The 23861-nt window shown below is 44.7% G+C and overlaps 1 protein-coding gene across 2 annotated transcripts; it reads left to right on the forward strand.

Annotated features, from left to right (window-relative positions):
• The first annotated feature begins 4782 nt into the window (after positions 1-4782).
• On the forward strand, positions 4783-23264 carry BBS2 (Bardet-Biedl syndrome 2). Of its 2 annotated transcripts, none has more exons than XM_064459274.1 (17): positions 4783-4992; positions 6304-6531; positions 6920-7045; positions 7318-7380; positions 9241-9318; positions 11589-11693; positions 12666-12752; positions 14035-14170; positions 16132-16271; positions 17059-17203; positions 17782-17953; positions 18994-19123; positions 19938-20069; positions 20580-20717; positions 21200-21312; positions 22038-22186; positions 22823-23264. In XM_064459274.1, exons 1-17 carry the CDS (start codon positions 4876-4878, stop codon positions 22927-22929), a joined length of 2166 nt encoding a protein of 721 aa, XP_064315344.1. In that variant the 5' UTR covers positions 4783-4875; the 3' UTR covers positions 22930-23264. The 2 variants fall into 2 exon arrangements, with proteins under 2 accessions (XP_064315344.1, XP_064315345.1); XM_064459275.1 differs by lacking the exon at positions 4783-4992 and adding an exon at positions 5261-5545.
• The last annotated feature ends 597 nt before the right edge of the window (positions 23265-23861 follow it).

Consider the following 23861-nt stretch of genomic DNA (forward strand, 5'->3'; position numbering starts at 1 on the left):
AAAGCATTTGGGAGTGAAACTGGACCAGTGGGGTGACCTCATGCTGTGGAGGCTTCTTTTTCCACCACCCCCCCCTCCGAAAACAGTGAGCAGAGAGAGACTTGTTCTGGTCTCAGTGGCAGACATGAGCTAAGCCCATTGTCTGCTTTCTCTCCTTCCCTGGGAGCTGCTTATTTTCCTGCCAAACCCCTGCCTGCACCTCGATTGCAGCTTTGGGAAAATATATCCCAGCTGGTGCTCCTCTAGATGCTCAGCTATTGGCAAAGACATGGTGTGTCTCCATTTACCCGGGTAAATGCCCTCCTTGGTGGGCTTTGCTGGCTCATGATCACGTCTGTAGCAATGGAAACACACCTTCGGCGAGGCTCGTTTGCAGCAGGAAGGGGATAAGCAGATTTTCATTAAGCAGGAATTGCACTGCATGCAATAATGCAACAGTTTCACAACCCTGGAGCATGCTTTGATGTGGGCTGTTTGGGAGCCACCTTGCAACCCCGCCAACTGTGCTAGGGCTGGGTCTCCCAAGTCCAGGTTTCTGAGCCCAGCTCAGCTGCCGGCTCATCCTATGGCTCTGGGCAAGGGCTTGAAATTTATTCCATATTTCTTATCTGGAAATGAGCTATCAATATTACCTTCCTCTTGGAAAAAACAGTGTGGAGAGGGAGGTGATTTGCTAATTATTTATTCTTAGGGGGAAGGAAAAAGAAGAAATATTGAACCAATGCCATGCAGTTGGGTCCAGGAGAGTGAGCCTGACCCTGCAAACTCCCCACTGGTTTTGGGGTGTGCATCCTGAGGGACCCTGACACAAGGTGGGAGCTCCCATCTGGTGGTACAGGGTTTTGGGGCCAGGCGATGTGTGTTCAGGCATGTCTGGAAGATGAAAGGGCTGATTCCTCTTTTGATCATGAAATTCTCATAAATGTTAATGGGAATTACTTCGAGGTCTATCGAGGGCAGAATTGCAGCCCCCAAGGGGAGGAAGGGGGTGACGACTGTCCAATCTTTGGCTGGGAAATAAAAAGGCTCAGATTTAGCTTGTCCCCTACCTGTGACAGTGGAGTACTGGTGGGTCAGGAGCTGCCCCACATCCCTGCAGAGCTCCCAGGAAAAGGGGGCCCCAGGTGTCCCCCACCTTGCCCAGTACTGCTGACACCTGCACAGAGAGGCTTTAACCATCACCTTAAATCTAGGCATCAGTTTAAGTCACAAATCTAATGCTTTCCCAGTGTATGATTTGGATTTTCTCCCCTCCCCCGCCTCCCATCTTCCTTTCCCTTTTGTGTCTTTCAGGTTCCCACATACTTCAAACTCACCTGCTCCAACTACTCACCACCTCCCCTGGCTGAAACGTGACCTGAAGTTTCCAAGTATCGTTACCTTGGGCATATTTAATTATTTTATTCCCCTTTAGTTGCTAATTAGAAGCCAAGAGTAGAGGGGATGAGTAATCCCCTGGATGTCGAGTAGACACTTGCCTGAGCTTGCAAAGAAAACACCAACTTCTTGGTATGAAGGTGTGAAAGAAAAGGATGTGATATTTTCCTTAATGTCTTCATAGCCCTGCTCCTGAGATCCAGAGGTCGTGGTTGTCTATCCCAGGTATGATTCATGCAACTGTTGCAGTGGATCCTGCCTACCCCGAGAGCAGTGGTAGCTGCTCTCAGGGGAGGCAGGATCTGACCCAGTGGCTCTTCCCATCCCCATCTGAAGGCATCTCCCATCCCATCCCAGGGATGTGCATGGGATAGGGGGAGAAACGCTGCTCTGGTTCAGGCAGCAAAGCTGGCATGGGGAAGGAGAAAAGTCCCTGCAGACAGCAAAGCCAGTTTGCTGCTTCTCAGACAGGCTCAGTCTTCATTTTAAGAAGTATTTAGGCATGCAGATGCAATTGCTCATCCCTCCCTGCTCCCTCCAGCCATATTATCCCCTCCTTGAGGGCTGGGGATGGTTATTTTTACCAATGTTTTCCTAAGTTCAGTATCTAAGTGCTCCTCAGGGTTTAGCATCTCACCAGGGGAGGCCAAGCAGGAGGATGCCCTGCCAGGCAGTTAAGGGGATTGTGAATTTTTTGTTAGATTTGAAGTCTTCATCAAGAAACAGCTCCTGGGTGGCTGACGATCCTTGTACCTGTTGTGCTGTAAGCGCCAGCTTCTCTGTGCAACCTGCCTAGAAAGCCGGCAACTGGGGCCAAGCTGTTTTGATTATATTATAGTATATATAGATAATATTATACTAAATTATGTTCATAGAATCATAAAATATCTCAAATTGGAAAGGACCCATAAGGATCATCAAGTGCAACTCCAACATCTTATATTATTATAAGATATGATATATGTATATTTTTTTTTAATATTCCCCCGGGAGCTAGAAAAGAGCAAACACTGGTCATAGGCCACGGCCTTGCAGAGTAGCTCCAGGGACATGCAGGAAGGAGGATGGCAATGACCTCTTGCTGGATATTGAGACCGCTGCTCCCATGACACAGCCAAGTCACCGCTAGAGTACAGCTGCACCAACTCCAGCTGCACAGCAGCCCCAGCTGTGTAGCAGAGATACCCTGGAGCTCAGCAAAGCTTATATGGGATTTTCCCCCCTATAGAAGTGGTGAGAGGGGAGGAGCCCTGTCCCAAGTGCAGCTGGGTGGCTGCAACGTGAGCAGGGCAGCCGCCAAAATCAGGACTAGGTGCTGTAGGTGTAATATAGATGACAGGCCCTTCAAACGATGGGAAATGAGTAGTAAGAGTCAGGATTTTAATTTAAGAGTTTCAGAGCCAGCAAATTCAAACTGGCAGCTGTAACAGGCAGTGTAATTTAACTGTGTTGCAGACACACCAAACCCAATACCATAATTAAAGATGCAAAATAATATTTACAGCCCAGAACATACATATTTAGTGAGAAGTTGGAATTTTCATCTATTTACAATTTTACCAGCCTATAAAGGGCTCTGAGTGTAGTTTTCCCCCGCCTTTTACTCAGGTTTGAAGAGTGCGGCAGAGCAATGCTCTGCACTGCTGGGAGGGGAGGTGGGGATTTTCCCTGGGAGGGCAGCAGCATTCGCTGGGCTTGAGCAACACCCTGTTGCCTGTCTGAGTTCACACAGGTGCTTCTCCTTTGTGATCCAGTATCCAAACCAGTACCCAGGAGGGGATACCCACTGCAAGGCTGGCACCGAGACCCACGCTCACCCAAAATGGATCCACAAAGGGGAAAAAACACCCTCTTCTTTAATATGCTGCATGTGATTGCTGCCTCGTTATTCGCAAGTATAATGGAACATTGATAGAGCTGCCAGAAAATCTTGGTAAAAACAACTACAAAAAGAGAAAAAGGTGGTTGTCACATTTAGAGTCGCATGATCTCCGCTTGAGCACTGCTTTTGAGAGCCCTCCTTCGCATGCAGGGCAGGGACATTGCTGCCGGCTAGGGCTTGGCTGATGCACAAGTAAATGCCAACCGGGACGTGCCTGCCAGCTTTCCTAGAAATAAATGGATCTTTGCCTCAATCTGGTGGCCTCTGCAGGGAAGGGCTGTTCTCCCAGTGCATCCTTTTCCAAACCTGCATCTTGCTGGGTTGGGGGTGATAATGTGCCAGTGGATGGCAGGTGGTGGATTCAGGCGCTGGTTGGGAAGTGTGGTGTATTTACAGCACCCATGAAGGTTATCATGTCAAAATTATTTCTTAAACCCAAAATAATTTAAGAATTTCTAAAGTAATGACCTTGAGCCAGGGTTTCCCTATGCAGCCTGTGGACGGGCAGGTTGCTGTGGGGAGAGGGAACCCTGGAGACCTGCAAGGGTCTGGGTATGAAATCCACACTGGGATGGGGACCAGCATAGGTGTCTGTGCAGTGGCTTAGCGGGGATTTGCCCTCTGTCCCCCCACGTTTCCAACCTTCTCCCAGCATCCTGATGGCCAGATTCTGTACAAACTGGTGCATAAGCCCGTCAAACAGCAGCACAAACACTTTGTGGTTGCTCTTTCCCAGGCACACGGAGTGTTTCAACACTGGGTTTGGCTTTATTGGTTTGCTGCTTCTTGGTTCCAGATTGTCTCAGTTTACAACTGAGCACTGGGCTGCTGGTGTGGGCATGAGTGAGCGTGGCAGCTGGAAGGGCAGCAAGGGGTGAGGCAGAGTTGCTGGGGACAGAGGGGACACCCCTTGGCGCCAATTGGGTGCTGACCCCCTGGGGAAGCTGGGACTGGGACGGTGGTGCAGGTGTCGGGGGCTGCTGCTGCTGCCCGGGGGCAATGGTCTCTGCCCTCCTGCCCCCAGCTCCCCTCAGTGCCCTCCTGTACCTCCCACTCCCACTCTGCACCCCCAGCAGCCCTCCAGTACCTCCAGTTTCCCCCTCAGCTACCCTGACCTCTGCAACTGTTCCCATCTTCCCCCAATCCTATGCCCGAGCTGCTCCCCAGCTCCCCCAACTGCCCCTCCACACCTGCAACTGTCCCCCCAGATCCCCATCTGACACCCCTGTTCCCCCTCACTCCCCCAGTTCCCCCGCAGATCCCATGACCTCTCCACCTGCCCCCCCAACCCTACACCTCCAACTGCTCCCGAGCTTCCACTACTCCTCTTACTCCCCCAAGCTCCTCCAGCTGCCCCCCTGACCTCTGCAGCTGCCCCCCCAGCCCCACACCACAGCTCCCCCGAGCCCCCCCGTCCCTCAGCCCAGCTCCCCCCACAGCGCCCTCCCGCCGCCACGCTCTCCCAGCCGCCCCCCCCAACGCCCGCAGCCGCCCCGCGTGCCGCAGCAGGCCCCGCCCCGCCCCGCCCCGTTACGGAGCGGGCGGTGGCTGGGCCTGGGCGAACCCGCGTCTGGCGGAGGGGTCTGATCTGGCCCTTCTCCCTCCCCGCCGCCATCATGCTGGTGCCCGTGTTTACGCTGAAGCTCAATCACAAGCTCCTGCCCCGCATGGTGGCGCTGGGCCGGTACGACGGGACGCACCCCTGTCTGGCGGCGGCCACGCAGGCGGGAAAGGTAACGGGGCGGCGGGGCGCGGCCCGCCATCCCGCCCGCCTCCTTCCCCTCCCTCCCCGGGCCGGGCCGGGGCTCCGTGCGCCTGCAGAGCTGAGGGGAAGCCCCTCTGCGGGGCGGTGGTGAGCGCTCTCCGCCGGCAGGCCCCGCTCCCCGCGGCCGCACCTCCGGGGCTGCGCCTCTGCCGAGCGGCCTGGCAAAACACCGTGCGAAGGCCGCCAGCCCCCTGCCGAGCCCCGAGCGAGGCCCCGCCCGCTCCCCGAGCTGCGGCGGGGGCGCTGGAGCTGCCCGCAGCCCGGGAGACGCCGCCCTCGAGGCTCTGCGTTGTGGCCACAAGGAGTTTGCCGAAATTAATAGCCGGAAACCCGAGGCGCCAAGGAAACTTCCCCGTTTTCTGGCAGACAACGGGATTTTTTTCAAACCGTGGGTCTCGTGGCAGCGGTCTGGGTTCCGGCGGCGAGCCCCGGCGCTGCTAGGGACTGAGCTCGGTGCTGATGGAGGGCACGGCGCTGAGGGTTCGATACGGGATGCAAAGGCCGCCTCGCGGGAGCAAGAAGTACCGTGCGTGCTCTGTTTGACTTTGAAACACGAAAAGAGTGGATTAAATACAACTGAACTAATAAACAAAGGATAGGTTGACGCCTAAACCCACTGAGGCATTTAGGTTGCTGTAAATACAACCATAGTTTATCCGTAATGTTTCCCAGCGTTATTAATTCTATTTTGGAGCCTTTTGGACCAGCGTAGAACAAGGGCTGGATCGAGAGGCAGGCTGTACAGCCATAGAGCAAAGGCTATTAAGTATAATATCTTGGAATCCCCTGGCTCTTCTTGTAACAACTACAGTGACTGAATATCGGTCACTGAGAATAAAAACCTGCTTATCACAAGCTCCTTTTTAAATTAGCCATGTTCACCTACAGATGGAGGTTACAGATAGGTACCGGGTAAATTCTGCACAATGTTTGGGGTTTTTTGGTAATGCTGTAATTGGTTTAATTTGTTGTTGCTCCCTTTGCTTTGCCTTTTTTTCCTCCTTGCTCTGAAGACTTGTCATTTTCAGAAACAGCCAAAACAACGGTGACACAACTCTGCTGGCCAGTGCAGGGCTTTTCCTGCCATTTCCCTTTTTTGCTATAGTTTAACACTAAAGAATAACTGTCAGAAATGGTATTGTCAGCAAAACCCCCACTCTTTTGTCCACTCTTTGGCTGAGTGAGTGCCCTTCCCCATCGCAGTTACTATCTGAACAGTAGCCTTTAATGTTTGTATACAAAGTGTTTTGGGATAATACTTATATCTTTGTTTCTACAGGTCTTTATTCATAACCCTCATGCCCGAGGGCAGAGAACAAGCACAAACCGAATGGTGCAAAGTAACCAAGATTCAGACATTTCTCTTCTCAACATTAACCAAGGGATCACTTGTCTAGCTTCGGGAGTGCTGAACCCTCAGCTCGGTTATGATTGTCTCCTGGTTGGAACACAGACTAATTTATTGGCTTACGATGTACATAACAACTCAGATTTGTTTTACAGAGAGGCAAGTTAATTTAACTGTCTGCCTTTTTTAGTATCTTTGTTGTTTTCTTTTTCTTTCCAGTCGGAAGATGACAGTTTTTATGTTACTTTGTTGATTTATAAGGCTTCCGTTCTTTGCATTAGTTATTACTGTGTTGAGAACATTTTGCCTTTAGAATATCTGGCATGTTTCAAAAGAAAAATACAAATGTATGTCTGTGTATGCACATGCAAGAGCAAATTTTCATGGTATGTCATGCATTGCCTAGCAAGACAAAATTTTAAAAAATTGATATGCATTCAGAGCTCAGCTAAACTGATGGTGATAGTGTTGGAAGCTCTCTTTTTGATTTGTGTACTCTGATGTCTCATTGTCTGCTGTTTCTTTTTCCTTTAATATTTCTCGGTAGGTTTCAGATGGAGCCAATGCAATAGTTCTCGGAAAGCTGGGCGATATTTCATCCCCACTTGCTATTATTGGTGGAAACTGTGCCCTGCAAGGCTTTGATTATGAAGGAAATGACCTTTTTTGGACAGTAAGGCTACGCATAATGCTTTCAATGTTATTAGAAGATTCTTTCAACAGCACTAATTCAGCTTGGGGTGTTTTTATGTGATAAATATTAATTTGGTTGTTTATTATCCTTAATTTATCTCAGACCTTAAACTGTTTTGGCTGTGTATTCGGTGCACTCAGATGTTGCTTGAATGTTGACTACGACAATTGTTCTGTTGCAGTTGAGATCATAAAAATAGTTTAGCTTCTGACAGCTGTCATCAGTAGTGAGGAGTGTCCTTCTTGTTTTAGGTTACTGGAGACAACGTTCGTTCACTAGCACTGTGTGACTTTGATGGTGATGGCAAAACTGAGGTTTGTAACAATTTACATGTGAATTCAGCAGTTTTCATGGTCTTGTAGTGAAATTATAGTAAAAACCCAAGCGTTATCGAATATGACTAACTTATATTGCCAGTTAAAGTAATCCCTGTGTGGAAGTTGTGCCTTTTGGGCTCCAGTCTGGCAGAGACACGCACAAGTGCTTGGTCCATGTACAGGGAGCAGCACTTGGAGCATGTAAAACTAGGCGTATCTGGGGTCTTTACAGCATTACTGCCTTGCTTTGGTGAATCAGTTGCCAGCTGTAATGGCAAACTTCTCTCATGTTTTTTTAACTACACCAGGAGGAATACAATGAAATGCCTGTGGTATCAGTTGCAAGGCATCTATTTCAGTGGTATTTTTTCAGATACAGTTATAAAAACTTTTTTAAAATTTCAGATAAACAACTTGCAAGCGTCTTACATGTAAAAGTGAGCTCTTAAAAAGCTTTGCTGTAAAGAGCTTCACTTACAATTGGCAAAATCATGAGATCTTTCTTCACATCTAGTCCTCCTGTTTCTTTGTAGTGGCATGGGGAAATGAAATATTTTTTGCTTTTCTGATTTAATGGGAAGGTGACTTCTAACAAGCATCTTGCTGATAAAATGTGAGACAACCAATAGGAAACAGCTGCTAATCTGGTCATGCAAGGGATGGATGAAGTCAGGAGTTTGTATGACATTCTCTGTTGTAAATATTCTTCCATCCTGAACGAATTGAAGGATTGTGCTTGTAAATATGAATCTTTAAGAAAATTAATGGCTATGTCAGATGCAACTAAATATGATATTAAATCACCATGCTAAAAATACTTAACTTTTGTCACCTGTCTTTCAATTTTAACCACAGTTACTTAAGCTTTTCTGTTGAGTTCCCAAAATATCCTTGCTTGTAATGTTTACTTGGACTGTGTAATGTTTATAGTGACATGTAAAGGGCCTCTGTACCTTTTAGGTGTTCTTTATAAATACTGAACCAATACAGACCCTTTGCTTGATTGGTATCTTCAGGAAGTAAAAAAAAATTCCAATAAATTTCTGCACAGATTTTCTTAGGGTGTGGGGTTTTCCTTTGTGTGTGCTGAGAGGTGGTTATAGAAAGCAGAGACAGTGTATAAAGACTCAGAAACCAGGAAACTGATCTATGGTACTAATTGTAAATGACCTGCACTTGTGCTTCTGAGTGGCTTTTTGTTGTTTTGCTATTTTTTTCTGCTTGAGAAAAGTTCATTCTCAGCAGTTGGTGTAATGTGATGCTACTTTGAGCTAAGCAGAGTTGGATGCGTTATCCAGCTAACTTACCCTGCCAGTTAGCCCAGCATGCATTTGCTGAGGGTTTTTTTTTTTTAAATGAGGATGTTCAGTGCTAAGCAATGATTCCCCCCTCCCAGCGGCTTGCTCACAAGCTAGTAATTGGGAGTTGCTGTTTCTCTGAACCCATGTAATACAAGTCAGAACTGAGCTGCAGGCCGCCTGCTCCAACACAGGCAACGTAGTATTTTTGAGTACAGTGGCAGTTATGAATTACAGCACTGAATCTTTTACAGTAAAGAGCATGGCCCTGATGTTCCAAAGTTTCATTTCCCATTCCGACCCCAGATATTCCACTATGCTTTTGTAGAGTCTAGATCTACAGGACAATGTAGATTTTGACAAAAAGGTATAACTAATACTTGATTCATGGAGACTTCTGAAAACTTGTCTTGACTGAGGGTACCTTTTGTTCCACTGGCAACTATTCATACAGCTGTTAAAACCTCTTCGTTGCTGGACTTTGAATATTTATTTGCCCTCTGGGTCCTGGAGTATGTCCTTTTTTACTTTTAAGGTCTACTTTATTTTTTTTTCCTAGCTTCTTGTTGGCTCTGAAGATTTTGACATCCGGGTGTTTAAAGAAGATGAGATTGTGGCAGAAATGTCAGAGACAGAGGTAGATTACTTCCAGCTATTATTTAGTATAATTGCTGATGGAGCTTAAAGTATTGTGTACTGTAAATCTGCTCTGGTTACTCTGGTTCAAATTTCTTCTGTAGTTAAATCGTTACTTAACTGTTTGGCCCAGTGTCTATTCTGCTAGAACTGCAAAAGTTAGGGTTTAATAATGTCTGTCATTATGCAAGGCGTTTTTATGCTTTGTTTACTTACAAACCTTTCACCAGGTGGCGAAAAGTAACTATTGCTTGACTGAAAGTCCTGGCCCTGTCCAAACGTGATTAAGGTTACTGGATTGTGATTGAAGCTCTTAGTGCTTTCCGAGCAAAACAATGACTTCTGCAGTTTTCGTCAAATGTGTTGACGCAATTGTGGTGAAGTAACTTGCCCCTGTGTGTATCCAGACAGTGTGTGGCATTGTAGAAGGGGGTTGCCCAGGCAAAACAGGAGTCTTATATTGCAGTTGGAGTTACACACTGGCTGTATAAACAGAGCTGCACCTTTGCAGTGCCTGAAGTAAAATATGGGGCAGATAGGTTTTCAGAAGGGTAAGTAAAAGGTGTGGGAGTTGCTTTCTAGCTTAAGAACTGAGAGATACCCACTGTTAAGTTTTGGTTGCTTAGGAAAGAGAAAAATATCCTTACGATTGACTTTAGGGGTTTTCTTAGCTTTCTCATGACCCTTCTGGGCCCAGGGTAGAGTAAGGACACATGACAGACCTTTGTCCTTGAAGGTCTGAGGTCTCCTGCTGCCCAAGTTGGAACTAAAAGGCTTAGTTAGCTATTAAACCACTTCAGAAGAGCTATAAAAGACAAATTCGGGCAGTGTTCTAGGAAAGGAAACTGTTGCTATCAATGGAATTAGAACTGGGCCTGTAATATGTTCTGCTGTCTGTACAGTGACCAGTCTAGAGTCATGTTTTGATTTCTAGTTAAAGGGTACTTAAAGGTCCATTGCTTTCTTGTATGATTTATTTCCAGATCCACAGTAGAATTGTTTTAAATTCACACTTGCAGAGTCTTTAGAGGCCCGTTACAATCCTACTGTTCTAATTTAAAATGGCACAGTGGCACCTAAACCTTTCCTTTTAGGAAGGTAAATTCAGGGAATAATGGCTTTATACTTTGTGCTTGTTTTGGAAGAATTGAATAGTTTTGCGTTTTCTGTGTTTAATCACTTAACTGTGGTGAAACTGAAACTGTAGACTCTTGTGATTCCTGAATTTATAAATTGACAGTTGGGTATTAAAGGGCGTATTGCTACTTCTGGGAGTTTGACTGTTGCTGGATCTTCTGTCCTTACTGGGTGCTCACAATTTAGTATTGTTGTTTAGTTTTGTGTTATCCAAGTATAATTTGGTATTGTTACTTGAGAAAGGCTTTGGAGATGATCTGTGAGATGGAAGGGTAAAGGGATTGGAAACTATGTTTTATGGTAAAAAAAATCAAGGAGCAGCTTGCTGAGTTTAAGAAGTTAGTGATTTAATCTGAATAAGTTTCTGGTGCTACATTGTACAGAAGACCAGACAGATGATTGCTGCTATTCCTCCTGACATTAACACACAGCCTTACTGTGTGGAAAAACCTGCATTTCCAAGCACTGAAAGTCTTAGCTCAAAGAAGAATTGTAATGTAATGGGTCTTAGAAGGAGTGAGAAGCAGGCTGAGTTATGACTCTTGGGTCTTTCCCTGGTGCAGTTACTTACTCAGGTGATACCTGGCCTGGTGTTCTAATTGTGTTCCAGAAAAAGTCCAACTGTGGGAGCTATTCATTTTTATCTCACTAATCTTGGGCAAAAATTTTCTACCAAAAATATCTCTAGGGCTTTCCCAACCCATGTAATGTTGAGCTCCTTAGCATCCGCAGCTCCTGAAGCTTTAAGGAATGTTATGCATTTGGAGTAGGTTCTCAGTGCTAATGTGTTAGCACCGATGACCGCAGGAATCCTGTGAGCAGTTGTGTTGCTGCTTGTGGTAGGAAATATTTGGTCAAAGTACACAGTTTGAGGGCAGTTCTGCAATCTCTGCTGAAGTGTATCTTAGCGCTGGCAATGCAGTGCTTGTGAGGAAATCCTACAAGGCCTTCAGTGATTTCAAACTGATTTTTAAAAACAGTTACTTCAGTATTTAATGCTTCCTACAATAGACTTACCATTTAAGTAGCGTACGGTTTATATGACAGAGAGATTGTATAGTCTGTTCTCTGTTACCTGAAGATATGGAAGTTTTCACTCCTGTATCCTCTCTCTTCCTCCTTCCTCACCACAAGACTATTACTGCGCTTAGCCCCATGTACGGCAGTCGGTTTGGCTATGCTCTTGCTAATGGGACGGTCGGGGTTTATGACAAGACAGCCCGCTACTGGAGGATTAAGGTTAGTCCAATGTTAGAATATCAGTCATCACTGAAAGACTGAAGACTGCAAGGAGATTTGGTACCTAATCTCAGGTCGTTCTGATGTTATCCTGACTCCTTAGATGAATTTGAAATTTTCTGCTGAGCATAGCACTTAATGTTCCTTACATAGAAACTTAATAGCACTTAATTTTTCTTTAAAAAGCTACATATTTTTATAGGTATGTGTGAAATAAATACCATATCAGTTCCTTCAGTGCTTTTGTGACTGTTGGTTATGGCTTAAACAATATGATACAACAGTACAACTAGGGATGCTTCAGCTTCGCAGGGTCGCTTAAGTGACAGATGCCACAGAGAAATAAGAGTTCACTGTTAGAAAATGTCTCTGGCTGTATTGTTGAACCAATAAACTGTTTTTCAGAGACTGATTTAATCTTGTATTGTCTATGTTTGAAGCCAATTTTTCGCATTGAGCAATTTGCTGCTGCAGCAAATAATATTGGTAAGGTCCTTTCCTGATGCTCATTTTAATATTCTGAATATAACATGGATTAGAACAGGCTATTTAATAGTAATAAGGGAAAAGACTGCTTGGGAGGCAGCAGGAAGAGGCCAATGGCTTTCCACAATGGTCTCAGTTTATGACAACATTGAAGCCCTGGTGATTTTTTTTTTTTTCCCTCCCCTGGCGAATTTGGCTTTTTACACTTTGTTTCTGAGAGTTCTAATCATCTGCTTGGATGAAAATGTATTTAAAAGAAAGATCGGGCCCTTTGAGAGCACTGGACTAGATTTGTAATGCAAGGGCTGATATGTCAGATGTGCGTGACCTCACAGATGCTGATGCTGAAACATCCTGTTAGGAGCCAGTTTTCTATTCCTTTCTGTAATCTCTGTAGACTCATACTCCAGTGTCTTACATGTGTCAAGCAAGTGCAATGTCGAAAACGTACCCAAGCTTAATTTGTTCTTTGTTTTCTGTCCTCAGTCTAAAAACCACGCAATGAGCATACATGCATTTGACTTGAACTCTGATGGTGTGTGTGAGTTGATCACTGGCTGGTCCAATGGTAAGGTGAGTTTATACAGGGGGAAAATGAGGAGCTGTAAATCTGGAAGCTGTGTTTGAAGAAGGCTGTTAAATTGGCCGAAGGAGGATAGCAAAAAAAATTAAAAAGGTTATTGAAAACCAAGTGCTGAAAAACTATTGCAGTAAACCTAGTTTGGCTGGTGAATCCTGTGCCAAGTGCAAGATCAGAAAAAAGCTGCTTCCTCTGCTTAGCTCAGTCAATTGCTAAGGAGGGGTAAGTTGTTTCCATGGTAGCAGAGATCATATGCCACATCCTAGAGCTCTTGAGCGTCTCTTTTCAGCTGTGTCTTGAGCACATGCTAATAATCCTCTGCGATGTTTCCTGAATGTTCTCAGACTACAGGGAAGACAACGCGGTTATGTAACAGGAGAGCAGCGTCGGTCTTGACTATGGCAGGATTAATCAAGCATTACATAATTTTATGTAAAGGCATTCCATACAGCTCATTCCTAGTCTCTTAAGCCTGTTGCTTGGTATTCCTCTTTGCCAGAAACGACTGTTACAGCTTCCAAATCTCTCCTGGACACAGCCTGTCAGCTTTTTTTTGTAAAGCTGTGCTTTTTCTTCACACCTCTCATTACTTGTATTAGCTTGGGGGAATTTAATTAACTTCATATCAAGCTGACAGTCTAGAGCCTAGGTATGTTGTAACTTATGTTGGATTAGGTGTGTAACACTGTTAGAGAAGCTCTCCTTGCTCTACTCCTTTTCCTGTTCTTTTTCACTGGCAGTCTCTACCCTGCTTGTTGGTCTGAGACAGTCCCTGGCTCCTGGAAAGGGTAATGCTGGGTCCCGTGCTTTGGAAAAGAGACACTGCACGGAACTGAGGCCCCTGCTGCTCTTCTCCAATGAAAGATAATTAAAGGTTGTGGTATTTGCGTGTAAAAATAATATGCAGGACAAGGGCTGCAGCTAATAGGAGAGATTGTAAATACTGCATTAAGGTTATTTCTGGTTTAGGCCCATCATTGCTGCATTCGTGTACGCATAACCTTCCAGTGCAGACTTGCAGCTCCCTTCTTGCCTTCCTCTTGTTCATAACTTAGGGAAGTATCTCTGAAGAGAAGTTCCTTCTAAGTCTGTCTAGAGGTCGTTTCTTATTGTATTTTTTTCATGTGTGCTGTTCCGATCAGTAGAGCTGCAAGTTCACCTGCAGTTCCGCACGTGGAGCTGGCTTTCAGTTAACAGCTCAGAGTACGGCGTGGCATATATTTTGGAGTTAGCTTTTCTGTTCATGCTGTGTCTTGGAACTTTTTGTTGTTCCAGGTTGATGCACGCAGTGACCGAACTGGGGAGGTTATCTTTAAGGACAACTTTGCTTCCTCAATTGCAGGAGTGGTAGAGGGGGATTACAGGATGGATGGGAGCACCCAGTTAATCTGCTGTTCAGTTGACGGTGAAGGTAAGAGCATTGTTCAGGATATTAATCTAATACACAGTAATATTGGTCACATCAGATCATCTCAGATTAGCTAAATGTTTCGGTTCCATAGGTGTTTTTGTGTCCTTTATGTGAAGTTATGGGAATTTTGAGTTACCCTATCTGCAAACAGGATTTTGAATATTGCCTTCTCTGTAATAATCAGTGTGTGTTTCATTATGATCCAAGAAGCCATCAAAATTCATTTGCCTAATGGAAGAAGTCCCATCCTAGTAATGCAAAGATAACTACATTCAGTAGAGACTATGATTCTTCAGGCAACATTATAGTTATGTAGATATAGAGATATATATTTGTATTTTCATTATAGATGAATGTATAGGAAACCTTTTTTCCTATAACCTATAACTTTGGTTGCTTTGTACTGGGTAAAAGGGGTTTAGAGAGCTAAGAGTGTGTGCATGTTTTCATTTTCTTCTAAAAATGAATAGTTTTTATATTGAAAATGTTAAATGTTAACAGCCCTTTGTTTCCTGGAGAATGCTATCTGGAGACTGGAGAACTGGTGGGTTTATCCCACCAGGCATTCAAGAAGTCATACCTGGTTACTGTGAGCGGAGGCAAATATGATCACAGATTATTTGAATAAGCTCAGGATGAATTTACAGGGATGGCTCCAGGAGAGGCACTGGTGTGATTATCCGACTGCTTGGCGTCAGTGGCCTGAGACAAGCAGGTCTGGCACAACCCATTTGGAACAAAAGCCTGTCCTTGTTAAATAACACAGTGTTTTGCTGTCTGTCTTAATCACAGGCTGTGGGGATGTTCTGTGCTTGGGCTTCAGCGTATAAACCTTTTTCCCAAGCTTAGAGAGGGGATGTTGTACACAGTTCTGAAGATACCTTTTCCTAGCCGAATTGTCTAGGTTAATGTCACCAAACGTAATTGTGCTCTTCTGATGGGTACATCATAAACAAACCTTGGCACAACGGGGATCCCTTTAGGCTGAAGCCTTTAGGCATTATTAAATAGTAATTGTCCATATAACTCCAACAACAGGGCTATGTGCTCTCATAGTTCTTGTTATTAGAGTTCTGTTTAGGGCTGGCATCCTTTCACATGAGGTGTTGTTCTGTGTTTCACTGTATTTTCTGTCTTGCTCTCATTTAAAATGAATGATTTACTCAGAAATAACAAAGCGGGTCCTGTCATCGGAGGACAGTGTACATGCTAAATGCTTTTTAAGTTCCTTGCAACTTTTTACTGGGTTTACATAGTCAGGCAGCATATTCTTCTCAGGTATCAGATTTTTGTCCCTGACTTCTGTTGTCAGCTACAACTAGAGCACACAGCCCTAGAGCAAAATGGAAGTTTATAGCAGGCACCTTTGTCTCATCTGTTCAGCTCTTATGTCTCCACAGGCAGTTGGAGATATTTCCATAACTCTGTGCTCTACTGGGCTACTGGGAAACAGATCTTACCTCTTGTAGTGAAGTATCCCTTGATTTGGGGAAAAACTAATGTGGGTAAATCTTGTTTACTGGCTGATTGACAGTGATTTCCAGTCACCTCCAGACAGTAACAACTCCTCTGACCAGCTCTAGAAATCCAGGTACACGTTTTATTAATTTTGCATAATTGCAAGCTTGCCTAAGCACCTGAAAGAATGATTGCAGTGGGAATTCTTTCACAAAAGGACTGGGTGCTGCACTTGTCTAGTCAGGTGTAGACAGCTTGAAGACAGGCTGGAAAATCACCTTTTTTTTCTTAAATATGCAGTTCTCGTGTCCTGATCACCAGGAAAGTCAAAGCCTCTGTGGGTGTAAATCACTGCTTAGGTTTTCAGCTGAATGGTACCAGCTGAAGACTGGAATCAGTGTCTGGTGCTGAGGTGGTACAAGGTGGTCTTGATACAGAAACTAAAGTTTTTGGGAAGCTGTGAAAGGCTTTGCTGAAATTGGCTGTGTTTTGCTTCTGTACAGTCCGAGGCTATCTGCCAGGTGGTGAGGAGATAAAAGGAAGCCTAATGGATACAAGTGCTGAGCAGGATCTGATCCGAGAACTTAGTCAAAAGAAACAAAATCTGCTGCTGGAATTAAGAAATTATGAGGAAAATGCAAAGGTACTACTTAAACAACACATAGGGCCAAAGCACACCTTTCTATTGCTATAAATCTGGAGCACTCTGGGAAGCAGTCGTGGGGCAGTCCAGACAAGTCAGAGGTGTAACCTGTCAGGATGCAGCAAGGTTGTCTACTGGGATGCCTGTTTCTGCATCTGGCTTGCTCCTTGCGCAAGTTCAGAACTTGCTTTTTGCATTTTAATAAGTAACCTTTTCCTTGCTCCTTCGTTTTGTCAGAGCAGTTGTGTTTGGAGCTGGATTCTGTTCAGCCCTGTGCTTTGGCTTATGACTGCAAATTGTAATTTTCAATGCATGAGCCAACTTGGGGGTCAGAGAGGATTGTTTGAAAGGATCAGGTGAATGGGAGCACTGCCAGGGCATAGGAAGCACCCTTGTGGCTTGATAGCGAATGTGTAGAAATAGAACTTTGAAAAAAGCATCTGAGGAGAGAGTAGACTCACATTTGAACAGTAAATGATCACCATAGCAAAAGCATGGAATTATATAAGGCTGTGCTTAAAATTGAATATATGTTAAGCGCCTTTCTGAATAAAGGCTTTACAGAGCTGAGCTCCATTGACAATAAAGCACTTGAACAAATTGTTGCACTGGTGTCCACAGCTCCATGCCTAGTCCAGCTGCTGTTCATAGCAATATGAAGTGTCTGGGAATTGCTGTAATACAACCTTCTCCTGCAAGAAGAATTAACTGACTTGTGTATGTTTTCTAGGTTGCTTGAATGAAAATCTTGAAATTCTGATACTGAAGTGTATGTGTTTTGCAACAGGCTGAACTGAACACACACCTGAAGGAAGCTGATGGACAGAGAGGTGTGATTCCAGCAAATACCCAACTCCAGACAGCCCTCTCAGTTAATCTGGGCTCTGACAGCCAGTCTGCCCATGTGGAGCTGTGTATTTCCACCACGAATGGTCAGTGGTAACGTGCAACCACTGACATTCATTTCATGTAAATTCATGCAAACGTTTAGGTATATTTAGCTGATGATTTGCCTGTCTCCCCTTTATTGTCTGTAATTTCCCCTTTGTGGTTGCATTCCTTTCATAGAGTTTTGAATCAAGCTGCGTTCCTTTGATGAGTCTCAGGGGAGAGGAGTTTGATGGAATTTGTTTCTCGTTATGTGTTATTTTCCAAGGCAATTAACATTTAACTGGATGAAATGAGTCTTGGTGATCCCTACAACAGTCCTTGCGTTGACTCTAAACATTAACCTACAGCAGTATTAGTGAGGGTGTTGCATGAATGCATCTGGACCTCAGCTGGCCTTATATGCTAAACTGGAACTCCCCCAAGATAGCAAACTCACCTAGCACCAGGCATGCTGGGGATGCAGTCAGGTCCGCATGTGGTAGTGCTGGTCATCTGGGGTATTTTAGCAATTCAGCGAGGGGTGTAAAGAATTGACTGTGCTTAATTCTGAAAACAGTGGTGGTTTGTTGCCAGAGGACAGCTGTTAATTTAGAAATTGCTTTTTCTTCCTGTTGCTAAGACACAATCATCCGTGCTGTGCTGATCTTTGCTGAAGGCATATTTGAAGGAGAGAGCCACGTGGTACACCCCAGTCCCCAGAACCTCTCTGGTTGTGTTCGGGTTCCTCTTGCTCCACCCAAAGATGTCCCTGTGGATTTGCACATCAAGGCCTTTGTGGGTTATAGGAATAGGTGAGTTTTGTGTTGTAATCTTTGCTGGTCTCCAGAGCTAACAGTGTGACCAGGAAACAGCAATGATGTGGCTTCATGCTTGTCCCATGGGAAGCACACCGTTAATTCCCTGGTGCTCTGCTTTTCTGTGTTACTGGAAGGAGAGCTGGAATGCTTTCTTAAAAAACACACCTGTGATGCTGAGCACTTCTCCAGACAAAGTCTAATTGGTCTGGATTTGCTGGGACCTACTGTGCTCAGGCTCTGCCTTGAGGGGAACCATGAGCATTTCCTGTCCAGGAGATGCCTTGTTGTGGGGCACTGGGGGGAGCTGGGAGATGCAGAGGCTATATCCAGGCTGCCTGCTCTAAGTGGCTGCCTCTCCAGGCCCTGAATGGTGGCTGCTCTGGACGAAGGAGTTGAGCCAGCCTGGAGGCACAGTGGTGTCTTTCAAGCAGTGAAGTAACCCTGAACCCATTTGTCTTCGGGGCAAGTAGAAAGTAGCGCATGCCTGATGGCAAGAAAACACTTTTCCAGTTTCCCATAAAAATAAAATGTCTTTTCATGTACACCTGACAACAATTTTCTCCCTGTTCACGTGCACCAGAACTGGTGGTGCCCCAGGAAGCAGCCCGCTTTCCCTGAAGAGGGAGGCAGATTTTGAGAGCTAGCTAACCAGTGCAGAAAGAACATATGGGATTGAATTCCCTTCTTGTTTTCTCTATTTGCCTTTATTATTGCTTTTAATAAGACTTCACTGAACCTGTAAAGAAGATATTTAATCACATAGTAAGATCTTAAATGTGTTAGCCTAGAGAATATATTTCATTGGAAGGATTAAGGAAAATGTAAGAAGTAGGGAGGAATCATTCAACCTCATGATGGGACAAGCCTGGAAAGTCCAGTTCCAGTGTTTTTTCTGGGAAATGGTAAGCAGCTGATTACATAGCTGGAAGCTGCTGATGTTGTTAACCAGGTGAAAAATGACCAGGAACAGTTGCAATAGGTGAATCCCTGATATGTTAGTAACTGTCTCTGTTTTCCCTTTGGATTTCTTCTAGCACACAGTTCCATGTATTTGAGTTGACAAGACAGCTTCCCCGCTTTTCCATGTACGCCCTGAGCAGCCCAGACTCGGCCACGGAGCCGCTGAGCTTTGTTAACTGTACAACAAATGAGAGGCCGCAAAGGGTGAGTTTCTTTTCTCCTTCCTATTTCCCAGTCCTGTGTACAGATACTGCAGGTGGAGGGTTTGCAACTAGCTTGAGATTTCTGAGAGCAGAGGAAAAATTATGCAGTGAATGGCACTGCTGGCCTTTGGAGTCTGTGTTACAACTTGCTGCTTTTTTCCCTTCATTAAAAGATGTCTCAAGTGAGGCATTCCTTGCTTCAGGAATTCTTGCAGCTGCAGGAACTAATGGCCTGAGAACATGAGGCATTTCAGATATTACAGGTGAATTTTGTAAATGAGCAGAGAACGGGAAAAAGGCAGTACGGTGTCCAGATAAAGGCTCAGTTTCACACCAGATGAGCAGCAGTGCTGTAGCTTTGCTTCTAAAAGATCAGGATTGCGGGGTGGAAGTAATTAGAGCTGGTCATTTTCCCTCATAACTATAAGGCTCTGCCATATTTACATGACCTTTCCTGCATTAAATGGCCCAGGCCAAAAATAAGATGAAACTTTCCTTTAAATTTTTGCAGTAGAACCCAGCCTTGCTTCCCAGCTTTCTCCGGTCTCCGTGCCTGGGCTTTTGTTTTTACCTTGGGCTGTGGTCTCTGGTTGTTGGATTTGATTATCTTACAAATATTCAGCTTTGGGGCAGGGAGTCAACTGGCTCCATCCTAACAAGTTCGTGATGTGGGTTTAGGGGATGAAATTTAGTAAACAGAATTTCCAAGGTGCTCTGAACAGAGCCCTGGTGCACATCACATGCAGGGACATCTTGTTATTCTCCAGGCCTTCTACACACGTGATAGCTGATACTCTTCGTTTTATTTTTGCAAGGTTGTTATGTGGCTGAATCAGAGCTTCTTGCTACCAGAGGATGCAGAGTTTCAGACCGCTCCCTTTCAGGTTTGCTTCACTTCCCTTCGTAACGCAGGACAGCTCTGCATCAAAATCAAGCCTGGCGGCGAGGTGAGTGCCTTCATGGACAAGGGGAACGCCTGTTTAATTATACTGCAGTGAAACTTAAGGGTGGTGCCAGCATGACGAACTGAAAATGAAGAAGTGAACAGGCAGAGGAAGTACTCGTGTTAGGGATGTTTTTGGAAACTTTTGGGTTTGTTTACTGTTAGTGGGTAAAATTCCACGGCCAGTTAATGAAGAAAACTGCTTATCCTACAGATCTGTAGGAAGGTATTTGCTCCCACACAGAGTGGTTTCAGGGAGCCATAATTTGAGGCACAAAGGCTGCCTGTAACTTTTGCACAGGTGCCTTCTTGCCTCAGGCCTGAATGAAAGCCCCTTTGAAATCAGTGTCTCCTTATCTACTTAAAGCCATAGAGCTTGCTCATTCAACAATTTTGCCTCTTGATAGAATGAACTGCTGTAAGCCTGGGTAAGTGTTGGAGAGGCAGTCCTGTTGGGCAATTCTGGGAGATGTTTTGGCATGGAAGGGCGCTGGAGTGCTTTCTTGTCTGACAGATTTCTATCAACACGGATGATATTGATCTGGCCGGTGACATTATCCAGTCAATGACCTCATTTCTGGCCATCGAGGATTTGCAGGTAGAAGCAGATTTCCCCGCATACTTTGAGGAGCTGCGGAAAGTGTTGGTCAAGGTGAGGAGGCATCAGGCATTTCTAAATTATCAGCTAAGCAGTCATTGGGGGCGTTTGTATGACAGGATCTTCAAACTGCTCTGTCTTCCTCGTGGAAATCAGCCTGTGGCAGTTTGCTGTATGTTCTTTGCAAAGACAATGGGACACCCTCAACTTTCTGTTTATTCTTTGTTCTGTGGAACAGGCCTTTGGTGTCCCTAGCAGTTGATTGTTCAGAATAATGTAAATATGTTGCCTGGGAGACTGAGCTGTGGATTTGGGTCAGGGAATAAGGTCTGTATTGTGGCCTGCTCACCCCTGTCTGGGTGACAGGGTACCACTCTGGCAGCCAGGAAATGAGGGGAGGAGAATGGTCCCAGGGATGCTGGTAGGTTAAGTTGGGGTGCTATTTCCTGTTACACTGGGCCAAGGTTTAGCTTAAACAATTACCTGTATGCCCAGAATGCTGGGGCCCCTTTCTCATGACTGTTTGCCTTGGCCAGGTGGATGAACACCACACAGTGAATCAGAGGCTCACTGCCGACATGGCTGAACACTCCAACCTCATCCGCAGCATGCTGGTTCAGGCAGAAGATGCACGACTCCTGGGAGACATGTGAGCAATTGCTGCTTAGCTTGTGTGTTTTGGGTTTAGAATGGCCAGTCTTTGCTTTTCAGGCAGAAGAGAGCACAAAAGACCATCTTTGTGATATAGGGGTTGCCTAGTTACAACTCTGGATGTAGAATTGGTACCTTTGTTGGTTCTGCCATGAGCTCTCCTTGAGCCTTGTCCTGTTCTTTAGGTGGAAAACCAGTCTGGGGAAGGTGAAAGGGCAAGGGTAGGAGCTTAGTGTAGAGCCAGTGGTGTGAATCAGCCTCGAGATGGTGAGATGCATGAGTTAGAAAAGGTACATTAAGGGACGAAGGCATTAAAAGCTGTCTGTGGTATGTGTGAACTTTTGAGAACACCAAGAAAGAAATTTTAGGTGTTGGTCTTTTCACTCTGATTTGCCGTGTTCTGCTAATGTCCTGTCTTCACTGTCAAGAGCAGCAATAAAAGAGGCCTGAGCTACTGCAGAGAGCAGTGTTACTTTTCACTGGGGAAAGTGGCGCCTCCTCTTCAGGTTGCTGGATAAAGCAATTGCAGAAATAGACCATTTTTCTTTCTCAGTACAATAATGAGTATAACCAACATGTCTAGACAGGTCTGTTGTCTTGTAGCTGGTAGACAGGCAAGTAACTGCCATCACAACCACGTATCGCTACACTTTTATATTGACAAACGAGGAATGACTTTCTTGTCTCCAGAGATGCAAATAATAGGACTGATTGTTCCCCTAGGAAAACCATGAAGACACGGTACGTCGAGCTGTATGATCTTAACAGAGATTTAATAAATCAGTACAAAATTCGTTGCAACAATCACATGGAGCTGTTGAATAATCTGAAAGCTGTGAATCAGGCAATCCAGAGGGCTGGGCAGTTACGTGGTAAGTATGTGTGTTTGGAGGGAATGGGGAGTCTTGGACCCCCAGTGAGGCAGATACGTGGCCTCCAAGACACATCTTGGGTTAGTGAAGTGACTTCAGGCTTTTTGGCCTGAAACTAAATTAGTAGAAGTAATCTTTCAGTCATGGTCATTGCCTGTGCTAAGTCAGCTCTGACTGTCCAGTGTAATCTGGAATCACAAGTTCAGAAAGAACAGTTCAAAGCCATTTCCAGCTTTCTGGATTGTATGGAAATGGCTAGTTTTGTTGAACACAATTTTAAAAACATTTTATAAGTAGTGTTTCAGTTCTTAACTTATAATTCTGCTTTAAAAAAATAAATTTAAGCAGGGCTGCTTATATTATTAATTACTAAGGTATTTTTTTGTCAGTTTATAGCATTCCCCTTTCAACAAGTCCTTTAAGCTCCCCTATAATAGAGCTACAGACGATTCTTCTTTCAAGAAAGGATTTTATTTATGTGTTAGAGAAGAGGTGGCATTTCACTGTGTGTTTAAAAAAATATTTGAAAGAAGCCCGTAGATCCTGAGACTGGATCAAATAAGTATTTTTACCAGTTTCTTACTCAATAACTGAAGTGTTTTTTCTTTCCATTCTTTTTTTTTTTCCTCTTTACAGTTGGCAAACCTAAAACACAAGTGATCACTGCTTGTCGGGATGCAATAAGAAGCAACAACTTTAACATGCTGTTCAGGATAATGCGTGTGGGAACAGCCTCTTCCTAAAATGACTGGAGAAGCAGCAGTTGCGCAGCGGCAGTGTTTCTATGCAGCAGGCAGATATGGACCAGTAATGACAAGCGGTTAATTCAGTCCCCATCTCCACCGTAGGGTGAAGTAGTTGCAAAGGTAGCATTTTAGTTAAGCCATCAGGTGGGAAATGTGTTATGCAGGCCAAAGCTTTGTGAAGAAAGCATCAGTTTTAAGTGCAGATGTGCTATTTATGCAAGATAGGTATGACCTTGGAACAGTTATTTTTCTTATGGTAAATTATTTATGTATTTTAATATATTTTGTAGTTAAGGCATCCGCCTTTTCCATTAAAATGTAGACTGGTTTGACTGCTTTTGTGCTGATCTGGCTGGGGAGATGCATACAGTTAAATTTACTCATTGGTAAAAAAAAAACCCAAACAAACATTGATAGACTTCTTTGATTTTGCTGTGTAGTCTCTGTGCACACTAAGCACTTAAACTTTCCGTGGTGGAGAATCCCAGGTTTCATTGCAGGGGTGCTGCTTTCTAGGTAAACTGCAATTCAGAATATGGGAAGCACCAAAGGGAGAACATTTCCTTGCTGTCTTTTAAGACAGAATATCTTTGAAAACTGTCTAGTTCCACAATCCACGCAGGTTGGAAGTGGTCTGTTTTATATCTGACACTCTCCCCACACCTGGATTGCAGGAAGTTTTAATTCCAGCTACTGGTTCTGTGCTGCTGCTGGAAAAAAACCTGCAGATACCGAGGTGGGTAAGGGTGCATTTCAGGAACAACAAAAACAAATTACACACCCAAGCTGGTGCTTACTTATGAACAGCTGGCAGTACTTAATGTGATCAAAGGAAGAAGGTATTGAAAAACCTCTTGGCTTCCGGCTCAAACCTGTTTATTAATTGTGGGATCTCTTAGAATTGGATTAAAATATCACAGAAAGGCTGT

This window comes from Phalacrocorax carbo, chromosome 8 (genome assembly GCF_963921805.1).
Source record: "Phalacrocorax carbo chromosome 8, bPhaCar2.1, whole genome shotgun sequence".
NCBI lineage: Eukaryota > Metazoa > Chordata > Aves > Suliformes > Phalacrocoracidae > Phalacrocorax > Phalacrocorax carbo.

Coding starts and splice junctions, on each gene's coding strand:
- BBS2 (XM_064459274.1), top strand. CDS start 4,876: ATGCTGGTGCCCGTGTTTACGCTGAAGCTCAATCACAAGCTCCTGCCC. Junction 9,319..11,588: donor CAGAAATGTCAGAGACAGAG/GTAGATTACTTC, acceptor CCTCACCACAAG/ACTATTACTGCGCTTAGCCC. Junction 19,124..19,937: donor CAAATGAGAGGCCGCAAAGG/GTGAGTTTCTTT, acceptor TATTTTTGCAAG/GTTGTTATGTGGCTGAATCA.